The following is a 16,766-nucleotide window of genomic DNA, read 5'->3' on the forward strand; positions in this document are numbered from 1 at the left end:
AAAGTTCAAAATCAAAGACAATAGATTAATTCAAGTGGTGTATGCAATCAGAAGGCTAGAGAGTATCGAGGCGTAAATCGGTCGGAGGATGTTCAAGAAGTTTGGGGTGGAATCCAGCTATCGATAAGGTGAGGATCGTCAACGTGTCCGGTTGCGGTCACTCCAGGGGGATGTCTTTAAAGTAAATTGGAACAACAGGCCATGATAGTCAAGGAAAGAAAATGCCGTCACCGTATCATGTCAACTCAGGAGATGAACACGATGCGCCACAGTTGAAACACGTCGATCTCGTGCCACGTGACAGGTGCTGAGGTCAGCTAATTTTAGATCGCGGAGGCCCCCAGACCATCAGGGGGCACTTCTCCTAGGCAGCATCACGTTGCTCGTGCCATTTGGGCTTCGCTCTTTGTCTGTGGCTTCTGTGGATACACGTCACCTCTGGCACATAATCTCGCTTTTCCGCACTCAGCTCAACTTAGATTTGATCGGCGCATTGACACCGGTCAAATTCCCCTCATTCTCCCATATACTCGCTCGTCCCTTGCTTTTGAAGGGCCACGAAGAATCTTTGCGAGTTGGCAGTTGATACTGCAACTTTGAGCTTGTGCGATATCATTCTCTGGATTTATCTGGAAGTAGCCGATGTGCCTAATCGAGCTTGCCTCGATTACGTGACGCTGCTCCCCTGATGGCAGACTCGCCACATTTGCATGGCCGCGGGGCTCAGCAGGTGTAAGTCAACCCGTTGTCCACCCATATTTAATCTGTTGCACAAACCCTGACTTCTTTTCAGCCCTTCCCCGCCCAGTGCCAACAGCCCCCTCTCACCACCTGGTGCAAGCGGAACCCCGATCTCATTCCGAACAAATGTGAATCGGGCCAAGACAAAGCGTTGGGTGGAAGCAAAGCAATATTCTTATGACGGTGGGGACTGGGGCGACGAGGATGAGGAGGAGGAAGAAGAAGAGGAAGCTCCGCCGGTGCCTCAGCCTCCTTATGCCACTCATAGAACCGGTAGCTCATCTGAACTGAGTTCTCGGCGTCTATCCGGGCTCGTTGAAGAGTCACGGAGTAGTCCTTCGGCTGAGGCCAAAGTGGCTAGCCCCAGCGGGGGTGACCAGGGTGCTGCACCTTTCATCCGACCCGCCGACATCTATAAACGGATGCGCGAGGAGAAGGCACCTCATCGCGAGGCTGCAGTAGACTCTGCACGCCCAGGCGATGCTCCTGGCAGTGTTCCTTTCCATGCACCCATCCCGGGTAGTGACGAGCCGAAGTCCGAAAGGTTTAATGCCCCCTCCGTCGGACTACCCGAAGTCAAGCGAGTTTCCGGCTTTGGGACCGACTTGTTCAGTGGCAACAACTCGAGTTTCCAACAAAACGCGAACCCCGAGTCCCAGGAGCCATCTTTGCAGCATAACCCTTCTCAAGGGTTCCGATCGGTAGTCCACCAGGCGTTCGATGTTCCGGAAACTCCCAACTCCACCACAGGAAGTGTCGAGCGGTCTAATAGCGATGGCACTTCTGTGGTTAGTCCGATCATGAGCAGTCGTGGTTTGAGTGACGACAAGACCCCCACTATCCCAGAGGAGCCTCACGAGTCAGGCTCCCCATCTGCTTCTAAGGAAGCTGCGAACTACGGACCCGTGTTTAAGCCAGGCCACCGGCGGGACTTGAGCCTTCCCAGCAGTGATAACAGTCCCTCGAAGAAGCCCGTGGTCACCGACCACGCAACCCCCACGGCAGGCCAGGCAGAAATGTCGTCCGTTTCCCCTCACCCGCTTCAGCATTCCTCGCCGGAATCCTCGCAGCAATCACCAGACACAGGAGTCTCCTCCAAGCGAGCATCCATGCACCCGCCTTCGAATACAGCCGAGAGGGACTTGCCTGCACCTCTCAAGCTTGGTAACAACCCGGCACCAGGCTCTGATGGATATCATGGCGAAATACCCATAATTGTCCCTGCGAGTGCAGGCAACTCTCCGCAGGATACCGACAACGACCGGTTGAGAGAGGAGATCATTCGATCACTGAGCAGGGAAAACACCCCCGAAGAACCCGAGCAAGTGGGCCAGCAGACTCGGCCGCAGCCATCTCACGAAGAGTCTACTCCACACCAGCCTGGGAATTATTTGGATGGTCAGGGTGGACCTAGCATTGATGATTCTTCCAAGACTCCGGTCTTAGAAGGCCATCCGGAATCGGCGCTCGCACATCCTTCGGCACCGGTCGGCCAACCAAAGAAACCGAAGCTGGAAAGACGGTTCTCGTGGGAATCATCTGACGAGGATGATCCTGAGCCGCAAATTCCCGGTAGCTATTCTTCCCCGCCTCCTTTTAATGAAGCTTTGGCCACTCAAGAACCGGTGCCTCTGCCCGACGAAGGGACCCCTCCGCCTCCAGAAACAGTATCCCCCGACCTAGCCTCGGATGATTTTGACAGGGACGGTGACCAGCCAGTCGTTGAGAAGCCTAGGCTTTCAATCATACCTCCAGTGGCGGAGAGCGGTTCGCCGCCAGAGCAGGTGATTCCGGCGGATCCCTCCATCCATTCCCGAGAGGCACCTTTGCCTGCGACTATCGAAAAGTCATCCATCGATGAGTCGAGCTTGCAGGGATTCCGCGACATCCTCGGTATCAAAATTCCAGATGGGCGCATTCGGGCGTTCAGCCATACCAGGGATCAGTTTGCCGTTCTTGACACTGGTCTTGACCAGTGGCTCTCTTTCATGGTCCACGAGCACCCCGATCATGCGGATGTGGTTCAGCAGAGTCAGAGTCTGTCTTCCGCAGCGCCTCGTACCTCTCCATCAAGAAGCCGATTCCCCAAGTTGACGTCCTTCGGCACTCTCAGCTCCGTGGGTGACAGCACTCCGACCAGCGCCAGCCATATCCGACGTCCTTCGGGACATCTTGGAACTGTGATGAACAGGCAGAATGTGGAGCAGCGTGGGAAGGAATTCCTGCACACGGCCGGCACATTCAGTGGTAAGGCAGGCGAGGCCGCTAAGGGGCTGTTTGCCAAGGGAAGAAGCAAGTTCCGACCTGGAGGGACCGACAAGGTAGATCAATGATTTCCTTTCTTTTATCGGGCTGTCTACCTGGGGTGGTCCGCTGGAGGCCAGTGCAATGATATCTCCCTTCAGTTTTTGCTTCATTACTCGTTCCATTTCATGGATACCACGCTGTAATTCGCATCCCGTTTCTTTGGGATATTGGATTCTAGAATGCGACATGATTGATGCATCCCTCTGGTTCTCCCCATTCCTTGTTCGGTCCGGTTCTGATGTTGGTAATGTTGTAGGGTCAATCGGCAACTGCGCGCAAGAGTCTGCAGTTGTTGTCATCAGGCTCGGAAAAGTCCCATGGTAACTCTTCCCTTCGGAACTCCGTCACCTTTGGCAGTCTGCCCATGTTCAAATCTGGTCGACAAGAGGGCGCCTCTGGTGATCCGGCTAATCTAGACGATTCGGAAGCGAGCGCGTCCAAGCGGTTGACGGTAGCCCAGTTGGGGGGACTCTCACGTCCTACACCGAGTACAGACAAGGAACTACCATTATCCCCTGATTCGGCTCGACGGGCGAGCGAAGGCGCTCCCCGGAATACCGATTTCGCGGGCGACTTGGAGCAGGAGATGATCGCTGCTCTCGGTCTCTCTCCGACTGAAACCCGTCCTCAGCAGCCGGCAGCCACCTCGTCGACGTCGCATCCTGGCGAGATCCTGGCTCAGGGTCAATCTGCGCGAGCTTCCACTGGTCTGTCCAGGGACGGGGCACCTACTTGGAAGTCTGTCGGCTTTGCTCCGCCGAAGAAATCCCCAAGCACAGACAAAAGCTTGCCAGCGATTCCTACCGAGGACCCCGATTCTCCTGTTTCTCCGGGGGCGAGCAATCCCCAAGACCAACTTGTTCAGGATGCGGCGGAGGCTACTGCATCATCCATACGTCCTGTGGATGAGGACGTCAAGCCGCCTCTTCCTCCAAAGGACTATGCGTTTTTAGCTCCACGCCAGGCATCGGTATCAACGCTCGGGACAGACGAACGGAACACAAATCGCCCATCTCAGTCAAATTCCGATAGCGACCCGCCCTCTCCATTGCAACCGCCATCAAAGGAATCCGACGACCCCTTGTACAGCAAGCCAGTTTCGGAAGCCAACACATCGAACGTCTCCCTCCCATCCGATGAGCAAAACACCTCGAGCTACGAGCCGATCTACCCACAAAGACCCCAAAGCTCTGCACAGGTCCTGGAGTCCAAGCGCAAGTCGATCAGTGGCATCCTCCAGTCCGTTCCGGGGGTCCAAAGCCCCTTGAGGAATGAAGTCAGGTATTCGCCCGGCACGCGGAGCAGCATGATGAGCTTTGGCAGCTTCGGCAAGCAGAGTGCCAATAGCAAGGGAACGCGCCCGCCGACTCCTGCCAATGATCTGGCTCAGCCCACGGATCCGGAGTCACCGGTACAGAATGAGGCATCTGCCATGGGCAAATTGAAGAGCTTCGGGAAGCGTCGCCGGGCTTCGATGGGCGATATCCTCTCTGGGTTCCAGGGAGGACAGGAGAAACTGATCTCTGGGATTCAAGGCGGGCAAGAGAAACTCCGCTCTGGGATCCAGACAGGCCAGGGCAAACGGGCCTTTAGCAGGATCAGTGTATGTGACTCTTGTTTTCTCCCAGATCCCCAGCTAGCTTCTCCGTGCGTATTACTGACTCGGCACAGGGAATCTTCCACCGACAGCAGGACTCTCAGCGCCCAGAAAACAGATCAACATATCTCACCAAGGGCGATGCTACACCTCGAGGAAGCCACGATCTAACGCCCTCGTCAACAAACGAATCCACGCGCTCCGGTAACCCCTCTGGAAACAAGTCTGGTTTATCGTACCATGCTCCCGAATCCGAGACGCCTGCGTCACAGCGCTCAGACCAATCGACGCCTCAGCCACGCGACCCTCGTCAGCGTGCTAGTATGCCGCTTCCCCCTTCAGCTTCTTTCAATCCTCTTGCTTCTAGATCGAGTCGGTTCTATTCGCAGCTCCAGGCTGCTGCGGCGAACGGAACTGTGAATACCTTGCAGAGTCCTGGTGAACAAACACAGTCTGTGCTGTCAAAATCCCGGACACCGTCGCCTCCTTCGAACTCTGATACTGGTGCTGCCTCGGTGCCGCAGTCGCTGCCGAAATTACAGGAACAGCCGGATGAAGAGCCGGGTGAGGTGCCAACTGAAAAGCAGCAGCCTGAAGAGAAAGAGACACAGTCAGAGCAGGAGGGTCAGAAGGTAGAGGAGCAGGATGTTCAGCCCCAGGAGCAGAAGCCAGAGGAGCAACAGCAACAGCAAGAAACTCAACCGGGGCTCAAGGACCAGGAATCCCAGTCGCAGGAGCACTGCCCATCGCAGCAGGAGAATCAGCAGTGTCAGGACAAGAGTCCCCAAAATCAGACCCAGGAACCGAAGCAGCACAAAGATCTCCCTGTGCAAGACCCTCAACCAGTCTACGAGCTAGAGCAGTCTTTGGTGGTGCAAGAACTCCAACAAGAAGCTCAGCAAGAGACAAAGAAAGACTCCCAGCCTCCGCTGTCAGTCCTTCACCCTCAACTCAGTGTCCGGTCCCGGAAACCCGTGGGATCTCCTGTATCAGCGAGCTCTTCTGAGGGTCAAGCAACGCCCAAGGACACCAAGGACACCACCGTCCCCGACGCCTCTACGGCTTCCACAGTTCCTCAAGAAAACATCGAAACCCAGGCCTCGAATGACTTGCCCAGGCGCGCAGAGCCAGCCGCCACCAAAGACGACTCCAGTGAGGAGATTGTCATGTCCCCGACAGCCTATCCAGGGCAGGAGTGGACCCCGATGCATTTCTAGCGAATACTTCATTGTCATTATTTTTGTTTAAGCGGTCATTTCTGCGATACCCTTTTTCTTTTTCTTTTCTTTGCTTTTTTTCTATACATTGTCTTGTATTTCCTTTCTGGCACTGGTTACACTCTTTTCACTTGGATGTCATTTTCTTGCTTGTCCGCTGCACATACAACATCACACCCCCGAGGTTTGTACATTTGATGTTAACCCGTCTTTTTCTTTGTGTATTCTGTTGACTCTGTACATTCTTTCTTTGTTTCTTTGCATAGACTCGCCATCCTATGTACACTGCATTTTTAATATTTATATTTTCAAGTACATATGCTTGAACTGCACGAAGAACACAATAACTACCATGGGACTTACTACAACCCAACACTGTCAATATCTTTGGGTTGAAATTAAATCAACTGAAGCCATCTGCCGTTGCTATAAGTCAGGCTATTGTAGTCAACCTTGCTTGGCCACATCATCGTCAGGACTTAGCTGCACAACAGTCAAAGAGTGTTGATGATGTCTTTATGGTCTAGCTACCAACGTGATATTATGTTACGTCCAGTTCCATATACCCTGTTTTCCCTTCCCGGCGCAGTACTCTATACAAACAAGAACCCCCCAGTGACAGATACAGGTCAGCAATGGCCCAGCAATAAAGCAATCCGAGATCATGCCCTTAATGCCGAGGATCGAGAAGAGAAGGTTAAAGAAGATAATGGGAGAGACTGAGAGACACAAAGAGTATACAGGAGAGTCAAGGAAGAAGGGGCAAGGAAGACGTCTATCCCTCAAACACGTTCTGATTCAATTCAACCCCCATGTCCTTGGCCATACCCTGCATCTGGGCCTCGATATCATCCTCCATACCGCCACCCAAATGCAGGAACTGGCGCACCTTGGTGAAGTAGAAGAAGATATCGCTGGTGAACAACACCACGCGGAAGACAATATGACGACCCAGATTGCGGATCTTCTCGGCCAGAGGCAGATCGGGCGATTCGACGAGAGCGCGCGAGGCCCAAATGCCGGTAATCTTAACGCGGTTGACCGGCGAGCCCAGGAACTGGTTATTGGCCTGGACGATGCGCAGGTTGCGGCCGATGAAGATCAGCTCGCGCGGCCACTTGGTCTCGTCGCCGAGGATCTCGCGGATGGCCTTGCGTGCCGCCTGCTGCATCTCGTAGTGGCGCTGGGCGCGCTCGGACTTGCTGAGACCCGCGATGTGGCGGCGTGTCGACAGGTCGCCGCCGCGGTAGGGGCGCATCAGGGTTGCGGACGCGAAGATATCGGAGTTGTTCACGCCCCAGCTCCGCCCGATCTCGTTCAGGGTTTGGTTGTCGAAGGTGAGCAGGGCTTTCCAGAACCGCGCGTACTGGTGCCGGAACCCGGGCTCCATGTGGATGTACAGCCCGTGGTCGATCAGCACGAGCTCTGGCTGCCCGGATGGCTTGCGTCGGATGAAGATGTTGCCCGGGTGCGGGTCGCAGTGTACCCATCCCCACAGGAACATCTGCGCCGAGAACAAGTCCACCATGGTGGTCATTACATCCTTTAGCGACAGTCCCAGTCCACCGCGGTTGTTATAGCCCCGCCAGTGATTTCGCTCAGGCTTGAACTGTGCCGTCTGTGGGGTGCGTGCCGCCGCCGTGCTATTTCGCGGGTCCAGTGGTGTCCCGTGGCAGCCGGGACTGCCCTGGCGCCAGCCGCCACGCCAGCCTCGCGTGATCGAGTCCTTATCCCAAAGTCGGACGCCTTCTATCCATTCTGCGGTCATGACACGTTTCGAGCTCAGTTCGCGGTATACCCGAGGAATGTACACCCGGTCACGCAGGCGCGATTCTCCGGCCACCAGCTGGGCCATTTTCTCCGAGTTGCTCGCTTCGTTTTCAAAGTCCGTCTCCAGCGACAGCCTTTCGCTCACGTAAGGCACCAGACTGTAGAAGGGAATGTCGAACAGCTTGCTGTAGATCCAAGTCACGACTCTACCAAGATTCAACAACATCCGATTAGCTTACCATGTCCACGCTCGCATTTTGTAGCATATCCGCATGTCGCAGGAATTTAGAAGACACTCACTTGAACGCCCACAAATCCCACACAAGTTGTTGCGCAATCTCGCGCTTCTGGATCTTGATAGCCACCTCTCTGCCATCCTGCAGACGAGCCCAATGCACCTGAGCCACACTGGCACTAGCTCGAGCACGGCGCTCCATCACACCCTTATCCGAATCCCCCGCAAACGAGACCCCAAAGACCTCTTCGGGCGACTTGCCAAAGTCGTCGCGAATGACCTTCGCGACATCCTTCCAGTCGTTCTGCGGCGCATCATCAAACATGCGCGAGAACATCTGCTGAAACTCAGGCGGCAGAATCGCCGACTGCATGGCGATCGCCTGGCCCATCTTCAGGTAGAGGCCGCCATTATGCCGCAGCAGGTCCGACAGCCGCTCGGCGTTGCGGGCGTGCACGGCGGCAATGGAGCTGGCCAGCGGCGGGTTGGGGCTGAAATTGATTTTGTAGTCCAAGGCGACGAGGAGACCGAGCGAGAAGGTCCGGGTGGTTCGGGTCAGCGATGAGGCGTAGAACTGCGTGTCGATGCCGTAGACGACACCCGTGGCGAGCGAGAAGTAAACCAGTCGTCGCAGCCATTTGCGGGTCCGCGGGTACGTCTTTGCTGCTCTAGGCTTCCCCAGAGAGCTCGGAGATGGTGGTACGAACGGTTGGAACTCGCCGGGGTGGACATACCGGCGGCACAGCGGGCGCCATATCGAGGGTCGGGGGGCGACGGCGGGCCGCAGGGAGCGGAGAAGCGTCGCGTGCGCCATGAGATGCCAAAGGGTTGAGGATCAGACGGATCATTGCATGGCGCAAGAGATAGAAATATGCGATTGCAGCCCCGCGAGGAGTAAGCGGATGCGATCCTGCGAACAGTTTCGGCCTGTCGTCATCCGCGGTGACGCCGAGTCGGAATCGGGAGAATTCTCCCTCCACTGCGATTATGGTCGAAGCTTACTTCCATGAACAGCATATAAATACCTATATTACCGGGGTATATATAACATATCGAGGTTAAATAGACAAATCAAATCACAACTCCTCATGCTTGGCCGGCTCTAATTTATCGCACACGCTGGCATACTCCCTCATATTGTTGGGGATAGTACGCTCCCACAGCTCGTCCCCCTGTAAAAACCGATATTGCTCCTGGCACGCCTGCTCCGACGCCATCGGCAGCAGGATAGGCAGGTGTTTGATAGACGCCTTGACAAAATTGCGCTTGAAGCAGTTGCCGAAGCCCGCCAGGGTCTCCCCGTCGGAGCACATGTGTCGCCCGTGTAGCATTGGGCCGCAGCGCTCCTTGATGATGACGGCGACATCGTCGCCCATCTTGAGCAGCGCCTCTTCTTGATGCGGTACCTTCATGCGCTTCATCAGGCTGCGCACGGCGGGTACGAAGGTGTTGTTGCGCGTCCAGAGATCCCAGTGCGGGACGGTCGGCTGGCAGCCGCGCTCGCAGATTTCACTCTGGAATTTGTTGAACAGGTGTGTCGGCCGGCCGACCAGGGCAGACACGACCTTGATGCATGATGCGCCAATCGCTGCGGCGGGCGAGAGGAGGACGAAGAGGAGGAGCAGCCGGTCGAGGAAGAGCCGCATGGCGGACGAGTCGACCGGGAAGGGAAAGGAGGTTTGAGGGAGATCGGCGCAGTTTGTGGAACTGCAGTGGTTGTAGTAGACAAGATTCAGGGCACGCAATTTATGATCGAGGTTTTTTCAGACTGATTCTCTGGGGACGCGCTGGTGACGAAAGATGCCCCCGCAATTGCGGTGGACCGTGAGATGTCCGCATTGAGCGTCGACTCTCATCCTCACACTTCTTGCCTCGGCAACTGGTGCTCCGTCCGGTTCACGTCTTTCTCACGTCACTCTGCCTCTCTCTTTTTCCCACGTATGCACCATTGAGAGTCTTTGGGAGCTAGTCTTGCTTCATGACGATCTATCAATAGCATGTCAGCGTCCAACTTGCCGCTTTATCCGAGTGTCAGAGACATGGGCAAGGATCCTTCCAAGCTGACAGGTCTATATATGAATTGAAGCATCCCCTCCAGATGTGGTGACTGGAGTGACACGTTTCTCAAAATGTCAGCTTTGAATCTCCAGGAGGTCGACTCGCTCGAAGCTGTGGTCATCATCGACAATGAACTAGATCCGTTGTCACCCCCGCCGCCGGACACCGTCCATGTCTCAGGTAACATGGGGAATATTGCCATGGGCTCGTCGCACACCCTCACAGACCGCGGCGGAGCCTGTCAAGAGCTAAAGATGGAGGACATCTGCTGTTCGGCACATGGCCTGTCCATTCTAGTGGTAAGACGGACACGGCTCCCAACATGACTTCCTAGTTTAACAGTTGCGTGTCGGCATTGTAGACCGCTACCAAGGGAGACAAGAAACATGCTGTCCTCTTCGACGCAGGCCCGGAAGAGGATGCGTGGGAGAGGAACGTGAAGCGGCTGCGGCCGGATATCTCTTCTGTGGAAGTGATCCAGCTATCCCACTGGCATCGAGACCACTCAGGTGAGTAGTGCATGACATGATCTATATGTTACAAAATTGTCTCTTCTGACTGCCATGGAGGTGGTATGCTGCGAGCCATTCGCATGATCAATGACGCCAAAAAGGCCCAAGGCCGCGCGGATGACCTCGTCGTGGACCTGCATCCGGATCGACCGGTTTACCGGGGGATTGCGCTGCCAGAACACATTATATCCCTCGAGGCCGATCCAAAATTTGAGGAACTGGCAGCTGCCGGGGCTGTGGTTGAGAAGCACAGCGAGCCACACACAGTACTCGATGATTTCTTTCTGGTTTCGGGGGAGATCCCGCGAGTCACGCCATATGAAACAGGTCTGAAGAATGCGGTGCGGTTTGATCCTGATGAAAACGACTGGTTCTCCGACGAAGTCATTGCCGACGAGCGGCTCCTCATGTGCAATCTCAAGGGTGTGTGCTCATATGCCTGGTTGCTACTGGCCAGTTATAATCATATTATGCTGACTTCTCCCTCTCTCCAGGGAAAGGACTCGTTGTTTTCACGGGGTGCAGCCATGCCGGAGTGGTCAACACCGCAAAGCACGCAGCCGACCTTCTCGTCGGGTCAGCACCTCTGCACGCTGTAGTAGGCGGATTCCACCTCGCCATGAGCGATGAGACCCAAATCCGAAGCACCGTCACGGACCTCAAACGACTCGATCCCGCCGTGCTCTTGCCGGGACATTGCACCGGCTGGCGCGCCAAGTTCGCCATCGAGAAACATATGCCAGGGACCATGGTACCTTGCACCGTTGGCATCAAGATCGGCTTCTAGATTTGCACTGCCATCTGCCGATGACACTTACCCTGCCCATTCCTTGCAGTACCATGCGTCCACGTGAGCATCCAAGGTCCCAACCCGAAACCGCATGCCAAAGGTTGTTCATGGCAACCTGTGACTTCATCAAGGGGGTGGTGGACGTTGACCAGAATTAGGCTCTCGGCATACATGACTCTTGTCTTGTCTTGTTTTGGGTCTCGATCATTTTACCATCGTGGCGGATCTCTCCTTGCAGCATTCCCACATGATCGGAAGTATGCGTGCGGGACCAAACACGCTTGAAACAGGTTGGTATCATTATCGGCTCTCTTTGGAGTTGGTGTGGTGAAAGGTTCGGCTTGGATGGTTGGAGTTGACAGTGGTTGGGTGATGTATTCGTCTGTGACTCTTTGGTGTGTTACTTGCTAGTGGTTTTGGCAGGCGAGAGACACCGGGTCGGACAATCTAGAGTCATAAGCTTGACATGTTTCAACATATTTGTAGCCTGGATTTCTATTGCAGACCATCATGGTTGTTATCAGGTTTGATCCAGGCTATCAACTTTGATTAAGACCAGATATATTCCGTGGTGTTGTTTTTATATCTTTGTTTGCAGTAGTTGTCTATAGAATATATTGAGGCCATTCAAATCACTGCAGGCCCTTGAATACTGCAAAAGAGAGATATATATCACGCATGAACCACAAAGATTGACTTGATATATATTTGCAATAATGTTTTCAAATCCATTTTGTCTAGTATCTTCCTATGCAACATACACTACCATTCAATAAACACCAGACACTGGCTCATTATCTTTAAGCTTAAACTCCAATCTACACAACATAGAATAGATCGATATACTCAATTCATCTATACACTATTCTACAGATCCCTAAAATTCCCTATAACCAAACAGTCCAACATCGGAATTACTCGCAATCCCACGGCCTGTGTCACCAATCAACCAACCCTCCCAAGACACGGCAGCTATCAGCAACGCTTGGCCACAGCGATACACAAGCCAAGCTGGCACCGAGGGGCATAGTACCCCGAGAGAGTTTTTCTCAAGAGAATAGTTCAGCACGTCGGGTCAGAAACAGCACTCTTGGAAGACTTGGCCTAATTCAACGCAGCACAGCGTCCAGAGATTCCTAGTAGTAGAACGGGAACTATGTATCAACCAAGACCACGGCAGAGCCTCCTTGCCAGTTGCGCGATTTCTCCCAACCAAAGGACTCACGCATGCATGTTTTCTTTTGGCTGGGAATATCAGGACAACGGCTGCAGTAGTTTTTTTTTTTTTTTTTTTTTTTTCTCTCTCGATCCTATGTACAGCCACCTCGCCAAGCAAATACTTTTTCATCGGGGCATATTCCCTGCACTATTGCACTATCGCCGATGCGCCCTTGCTCCCCCTCTTCTCCTTCCCTCTGCGCTTGCCTTTTCCCCCTCCTCCACTCCGCCCCACGATGATCAACCGGTGGTTATTTTGATTGTCCTTCTTCCCCCTCCCCCCCTGAGTCTGGGGAAAGGGGGTTGCTTTCAGGCCGGATGCTCGCCAAGACGATAATTCGGGGAGGGATGCACGGTGCGGGCTTGGCGAGCCATATTACCGATGTGCACGCCGTAGAGAGAGAGAGAGGACGATCAGGCGATCAAGGGTTAGGTTTTCTTTTTTTGAATTTGCAATTTTCTGGGGACTTTAGATACTGACAGTGGAGGCCGAGTAAGGTACAACAGAGGCGTCTCTTGGCAAGAGGATCCCGACCAGGATGCTTATCGGGGCACAGGTTGCCAAGGCATGATGTGCCCGGATGATGTGCGAGTACAGACTGGATTTTGGGTTCAGACATGCACTATGTACTGGTGAGTGTGTACAATATACACTATACACTATACTTTGTATGTATATACATATACAACTGGGTAGGTATGTACAAGAGGAATATCGAATCGCCACCGCTCCACGTTCGAGTCATGATATATGGGGTATCTTCACTGGGGTAAATCAAATAGAAAGAGAGAATGCACGTCATTTGGACCCCGACTATTGTCTCTTATTGCCAAGGAATCTGGCGCTTTGTGTGCCCCCATTCTATTTAGGGGCACAACAATAATCCATGATCGGCCTCGGCCAAGAATCTAGTGGAACGGGGGAGCAAGACGGGCGAGACACTATTTGCATCGCGCCCCCCTTTTTTTCTTTCTTTTTTTGGGGGATGTATTGTTCGCGGGAGATAGGTACAATGCACCTCGGTAGAAGTCGATCATGACATCGTCGAAGCAAGAGAGGCAATAATAATTCTGCTACCTAGGGATGTTAGATCTATCTATAGAATATCCCTCCGTACTCCCCCAGGCAGCATGGTGATTCCCAACTCTCCACGATCTTACCCCTGTCCCCGACCCCGGCGGACTTTCTTGGCGTACCCGGGACAAGACATGCTGATAGGTCAGAGTAAGAATAGAGTTAGCATGGAGGTTGTAGATGGTACATGGTTGCAAGGGCAAGAATCATCCTGCCTGCATGACGGGTCTAAGCCACGAACGAGGATCACCGGGCAATAAACCCAAAGAATAAGAAAACAAAAGACTTCTAGAAGGGATGTAATCCATGTAATCCATGCAATGGAGGGCAATTGAGTTTCTTGTCAAGAGTGGCGATGCAAATGATATGCCGGGGCCTGGCAGGCAGAGAGCAAAACAAACACATGGGGGAGCTGATGAGAGTGGCAGGAATAGTGACAGCGAGGTTCTGATTCACCCGTCAAGACAAACCAGGATCAACCGGGCATCGCCAACTCCATGATCGTCGTGCCCGAATTAGCTGCACGTACATCGGGGAGACGGGCGCAACAGTTTGTTTTACCCCATGTTTTACAGTAATGATTTGTAGATGTAATGCGGATAAGAAATACACTGAAAGAAGAAACATACATCTCTTGGCAGCTAACATCGACGCACCGATGGTCCGCGAGACGCCTCGCTGCACGGTGCAATCGGGCTACCTACCCTTACTATTCATACAATATACAATGACCCCGAAAGAGAACAACGAAGATCTCCTGCGTATCAATAAGAAAATATCCCTATTAAGCAACAAAACCGGTCCAGATCGCGCTAATCCCCGTCGCGATTTAATAGCGATGTGCAAACTTGCGGAGAGCCCGCCTCAAGCGCAAGCCAAGTTGGCCTCACAGCGAACGAGACGATTGAATTTAATTTGCGAGCTTCGCGAGTCACGCTGTGGGGAAAATTCCTTTGCCTAAGAAAAGGGAGAGAAAATCGAGCTTGGCGATTTGCAGTATGTTCTCCTGTCGATCGGGGCCAAACAAATGAAGCTAGCGAGAATCATCATCGGGGTTTGTTTATGTTTTTCCGAGTCACGCGTCGCGTTTAGTCTGTGAGCCTGGAAACCTGTTCTTGTTTTCTCCCCGATGTCATCATCATCATAATTCATTGGGGAGAGAAAGGGGATATGTCACACGCGACACTATGCCGTGTCTCGCCGAGGCTTTCTCTCAATGCATTGCAGATCGGGGATTCGGGATTTACCCATTGTGTTCTGTTCGGGTTCTTTTTATAATGCAACAGAGAATTCCCAGCGCACTCGATAATGTGGCCACTTGGCATAGTCAATTATTGTTTCTGCCAAGAGAGATTCTGTTTCTGACTGTTTCTTGGGACCTGCGAGCGCGCGTATTTTCATAGGAGAGTTTTCGATCGACGCAGGGTCTTGTATGCAGCCAAGAGGCACAATATACACAAAGTATACCCATAGTACAGGCTATATACAAACCTACTATGATTTTTTTATGGAGAGTGGATAGCAGTTCGCTACCACTGTTCGCGTAAGGCTGACCTTTTTCGATCCCCGCGATTGCGTGTGGGAAAAAAAAAGGAAAAAAAAAAAGAAAAATTTATCAATGATAGATTGAGTATGGGAATAAAAATCTCTATGCCTCCTGGCCGACAAAACCACGGTCCAACCTGTCTGAAACTGTCGCAAAACGTGCCGAGTGCCGTGCCGTGTAGCCCGGTTCTTGGGACGGGATTCCGAGTTTCACAGAAAAACGAACCGTGGGAAACCCATAACCATACAAACTAGACATAATCATCCAGGCGATGCCGAGGGAGACTCGGGCTCGCCGGCAGACCAATAATCGATATCAAAAAAATCATTATCTTCAATATTGTGTTAGTATGATATTATAATCAGTTGATGGCAAAAAGAAAAGAAATAGTCGCACGGATCTCGTCTCCGAATGACGACAATGGCGCTCGATTTTTCTCTTCTTTTCTTTTCTTTCTTTTTTCCCACTACGCCCTCAGCCTAACCACAATCAGCCCAGCTGAGCTATTGGGGCACGTCGACAATGACGCAGACCTTCTGATCCTCCAGCCCTCGAGAAAGAATTGACGCTACACCGATTCTTTCTCTCCCTATGGGCGCTGCCTAGCCACGTTCATCGCCCTTGCATTCCCATTCCCCCCCCATGGACCGCGCGGGCCGGGCGGGATCAAAAAAAAAGGGCCCAAGCTAAAAAGGCCTCGAAAGCTACTGTACTGCTGGACCTTTCCTAACCGGGTAGTGAACTGAGCGACCTGAATGAACTTAACCGGTGTGTTCATGTGGATAGCTAGCTTTGCACAGGAAGCTTGGTTAGCTCCATGCATGCATATACTGCAGGAAGCTCCAGGCCACTTGGCCTTTTTCTTTTTCTTTTTCTTTTCTTTCTCTTCTCTCCATAAATTCCTGGGGGAACGCTGGGACTGCTTGGCGGGCCGAGCGTTGGGGCGGTTATCTATTATTAACGGTTATATTTATATTATATATCTATTTGAATCATAGAATGATTGTTCTAATGATAGTAGTAGTGAGATTAATGGGTATATATATCTTTATAGGTATATAGGTGTCATAGCTTGAGGTATTTAGCAGGGGTATATCTGCATAAGACTCGACCAAAATGACGCGGTCCTCCACTATACACTATCACCCAGCAATAAAGGAAAAAAGACGCAATGCTTCTAGAAACAACGTGTATGGGGGAAACCCGTCCTGCATATAATACTAGTCCTAGACCTACTCGTCCTATTATACGTCGACAGTGATATTAGGTAGGATAACATTGTCGAGAAAGGTGTCAAAAATGCCTCACGATCTCGGATCGGCACATCGGCCACAAGCTGTACATACATCCATCCATACATACAAGCATACATACATACATACATGTACACAAGAGAGTGTGTAAATCAAGCACCATTTGGCAGGGCGATCGGCCAGAGGGACCCGCGATGCTCCCTCTGGCCCACCGGTGAGGGTTTGATTCAGATCATGTGTAGTGTTGTAACCATTGAGAGTGTCTGATGAGAAAGAGAGCCCCATCCCACGACTCCCACTATTCCCACTACTGTAGGTACACGGCAAAAGCCAAGAATGAGCCCGAGGTGCCCCAGGCTTGCCCGGATAATTCCTGGAGGAATTGCTATTAACTGAGTATACCGATCACTATAGCCAGAATCATGATGAATGATATAGTATCTACCA

The 16,766-nt window shown here is 52.6% G+C and overlaps 4 protein-coding genes across 4 annotated transcripts; 2 read left to right on the forward strand and 2 right to left on the reverse strand.

Annotated features, from left to right (window-relative positions):
• Positions 1-688: 688 nt before the first annotated feature.
• On the forward strand, positions 689-5,862 carry NUU61_000610 (uncharacterized protein; the record flags this gene model as incomplete). Its single annotated transcript, XM_056651194.1, has 4 exons — positions 689-732; positions 794-3,062; positions 3,305-4,651; positions 4,720-5,862. The coding sequence occupies 4 exons, from the start codon at positions 689-691 to the stop codon at positions 5,860-5,862; spliced, it is 4,803 nt and encodes a 1,600-aa protein (XP_056516044.1).
• A 775-nt stretch (positions 5,863-6,637) lies between these two features.
• NUU61_000611 (ABC1 kinase family protein) lies at positions 6,638-8,681 on the reverse strand (the record flags this gene model as incomplete). Its single annotated transcript, XM_056651195.1, has 2 exons — positions 6,638-7,838; positions 7,933-8,681. 2 exons carry the CDS (start codon positions 8,679-8,681, stop codon positions 6,638-6,640), a joined length of 1,950 nt encoding a protein of 649 aa, XP_056516045.1.
• Positions 8,682-8,943: 262 nt separating this feature from the next.
• On the reverse strand, positions 8,944-9,513 carry NUU61_000612 (uncharacterized protein; the record flags this gene model as incomplete). Its single annotated transcript, XM_056651196.1, has 1 exon — positions 8,944-9,513. One exon carries the CDS (start codon positions 9,511-9,513, stop codon positions 8,944-8,946), a length of 570 nt encoding a protein of 189 aa, XP_056516046.1.
• Positions 9,514-9,996: 483 nt separating this feature from the next.
• NUU61_000613 (MBL fold metallo-hydrolase) lies at positions 9,997-11,224 on the forward strand (the record flags this gene model as incomplete). The annotated part of the gene is made up of 4 exons (XM_056651197.1): positions 9,997-10,224; positions 10,287-10,434; positions 10,495-10,860; positions 10,932-11,224. The coding sequence occupies 4 exons, from the start codon at positions 9,997-9,999 to the stop codon at positions 11,222-11,224; spliced, it is 1,035 nt and encodes a 344-aa protein (XP_056516047.1).
• Between the last annotated feature and the right edge of the window lie 5,542 nt (positions 11,225-16,766).

This window comes from Penicillium alfredii (assembly GCF_028826965.1).
Source record: "Penicillium alfredii strain IBT 34128 chromosome Unknown utg000001l_segment0_segment0, whole genome shotgun sequence".
In the NCBI taxonomy this organism is placed as follows: Eukaryota; Fungi; Ascomycota; class Eurotiomycetes; order Eurotiales; family Aspergillaceae; genus Penicillium; species Penicillium alfredii.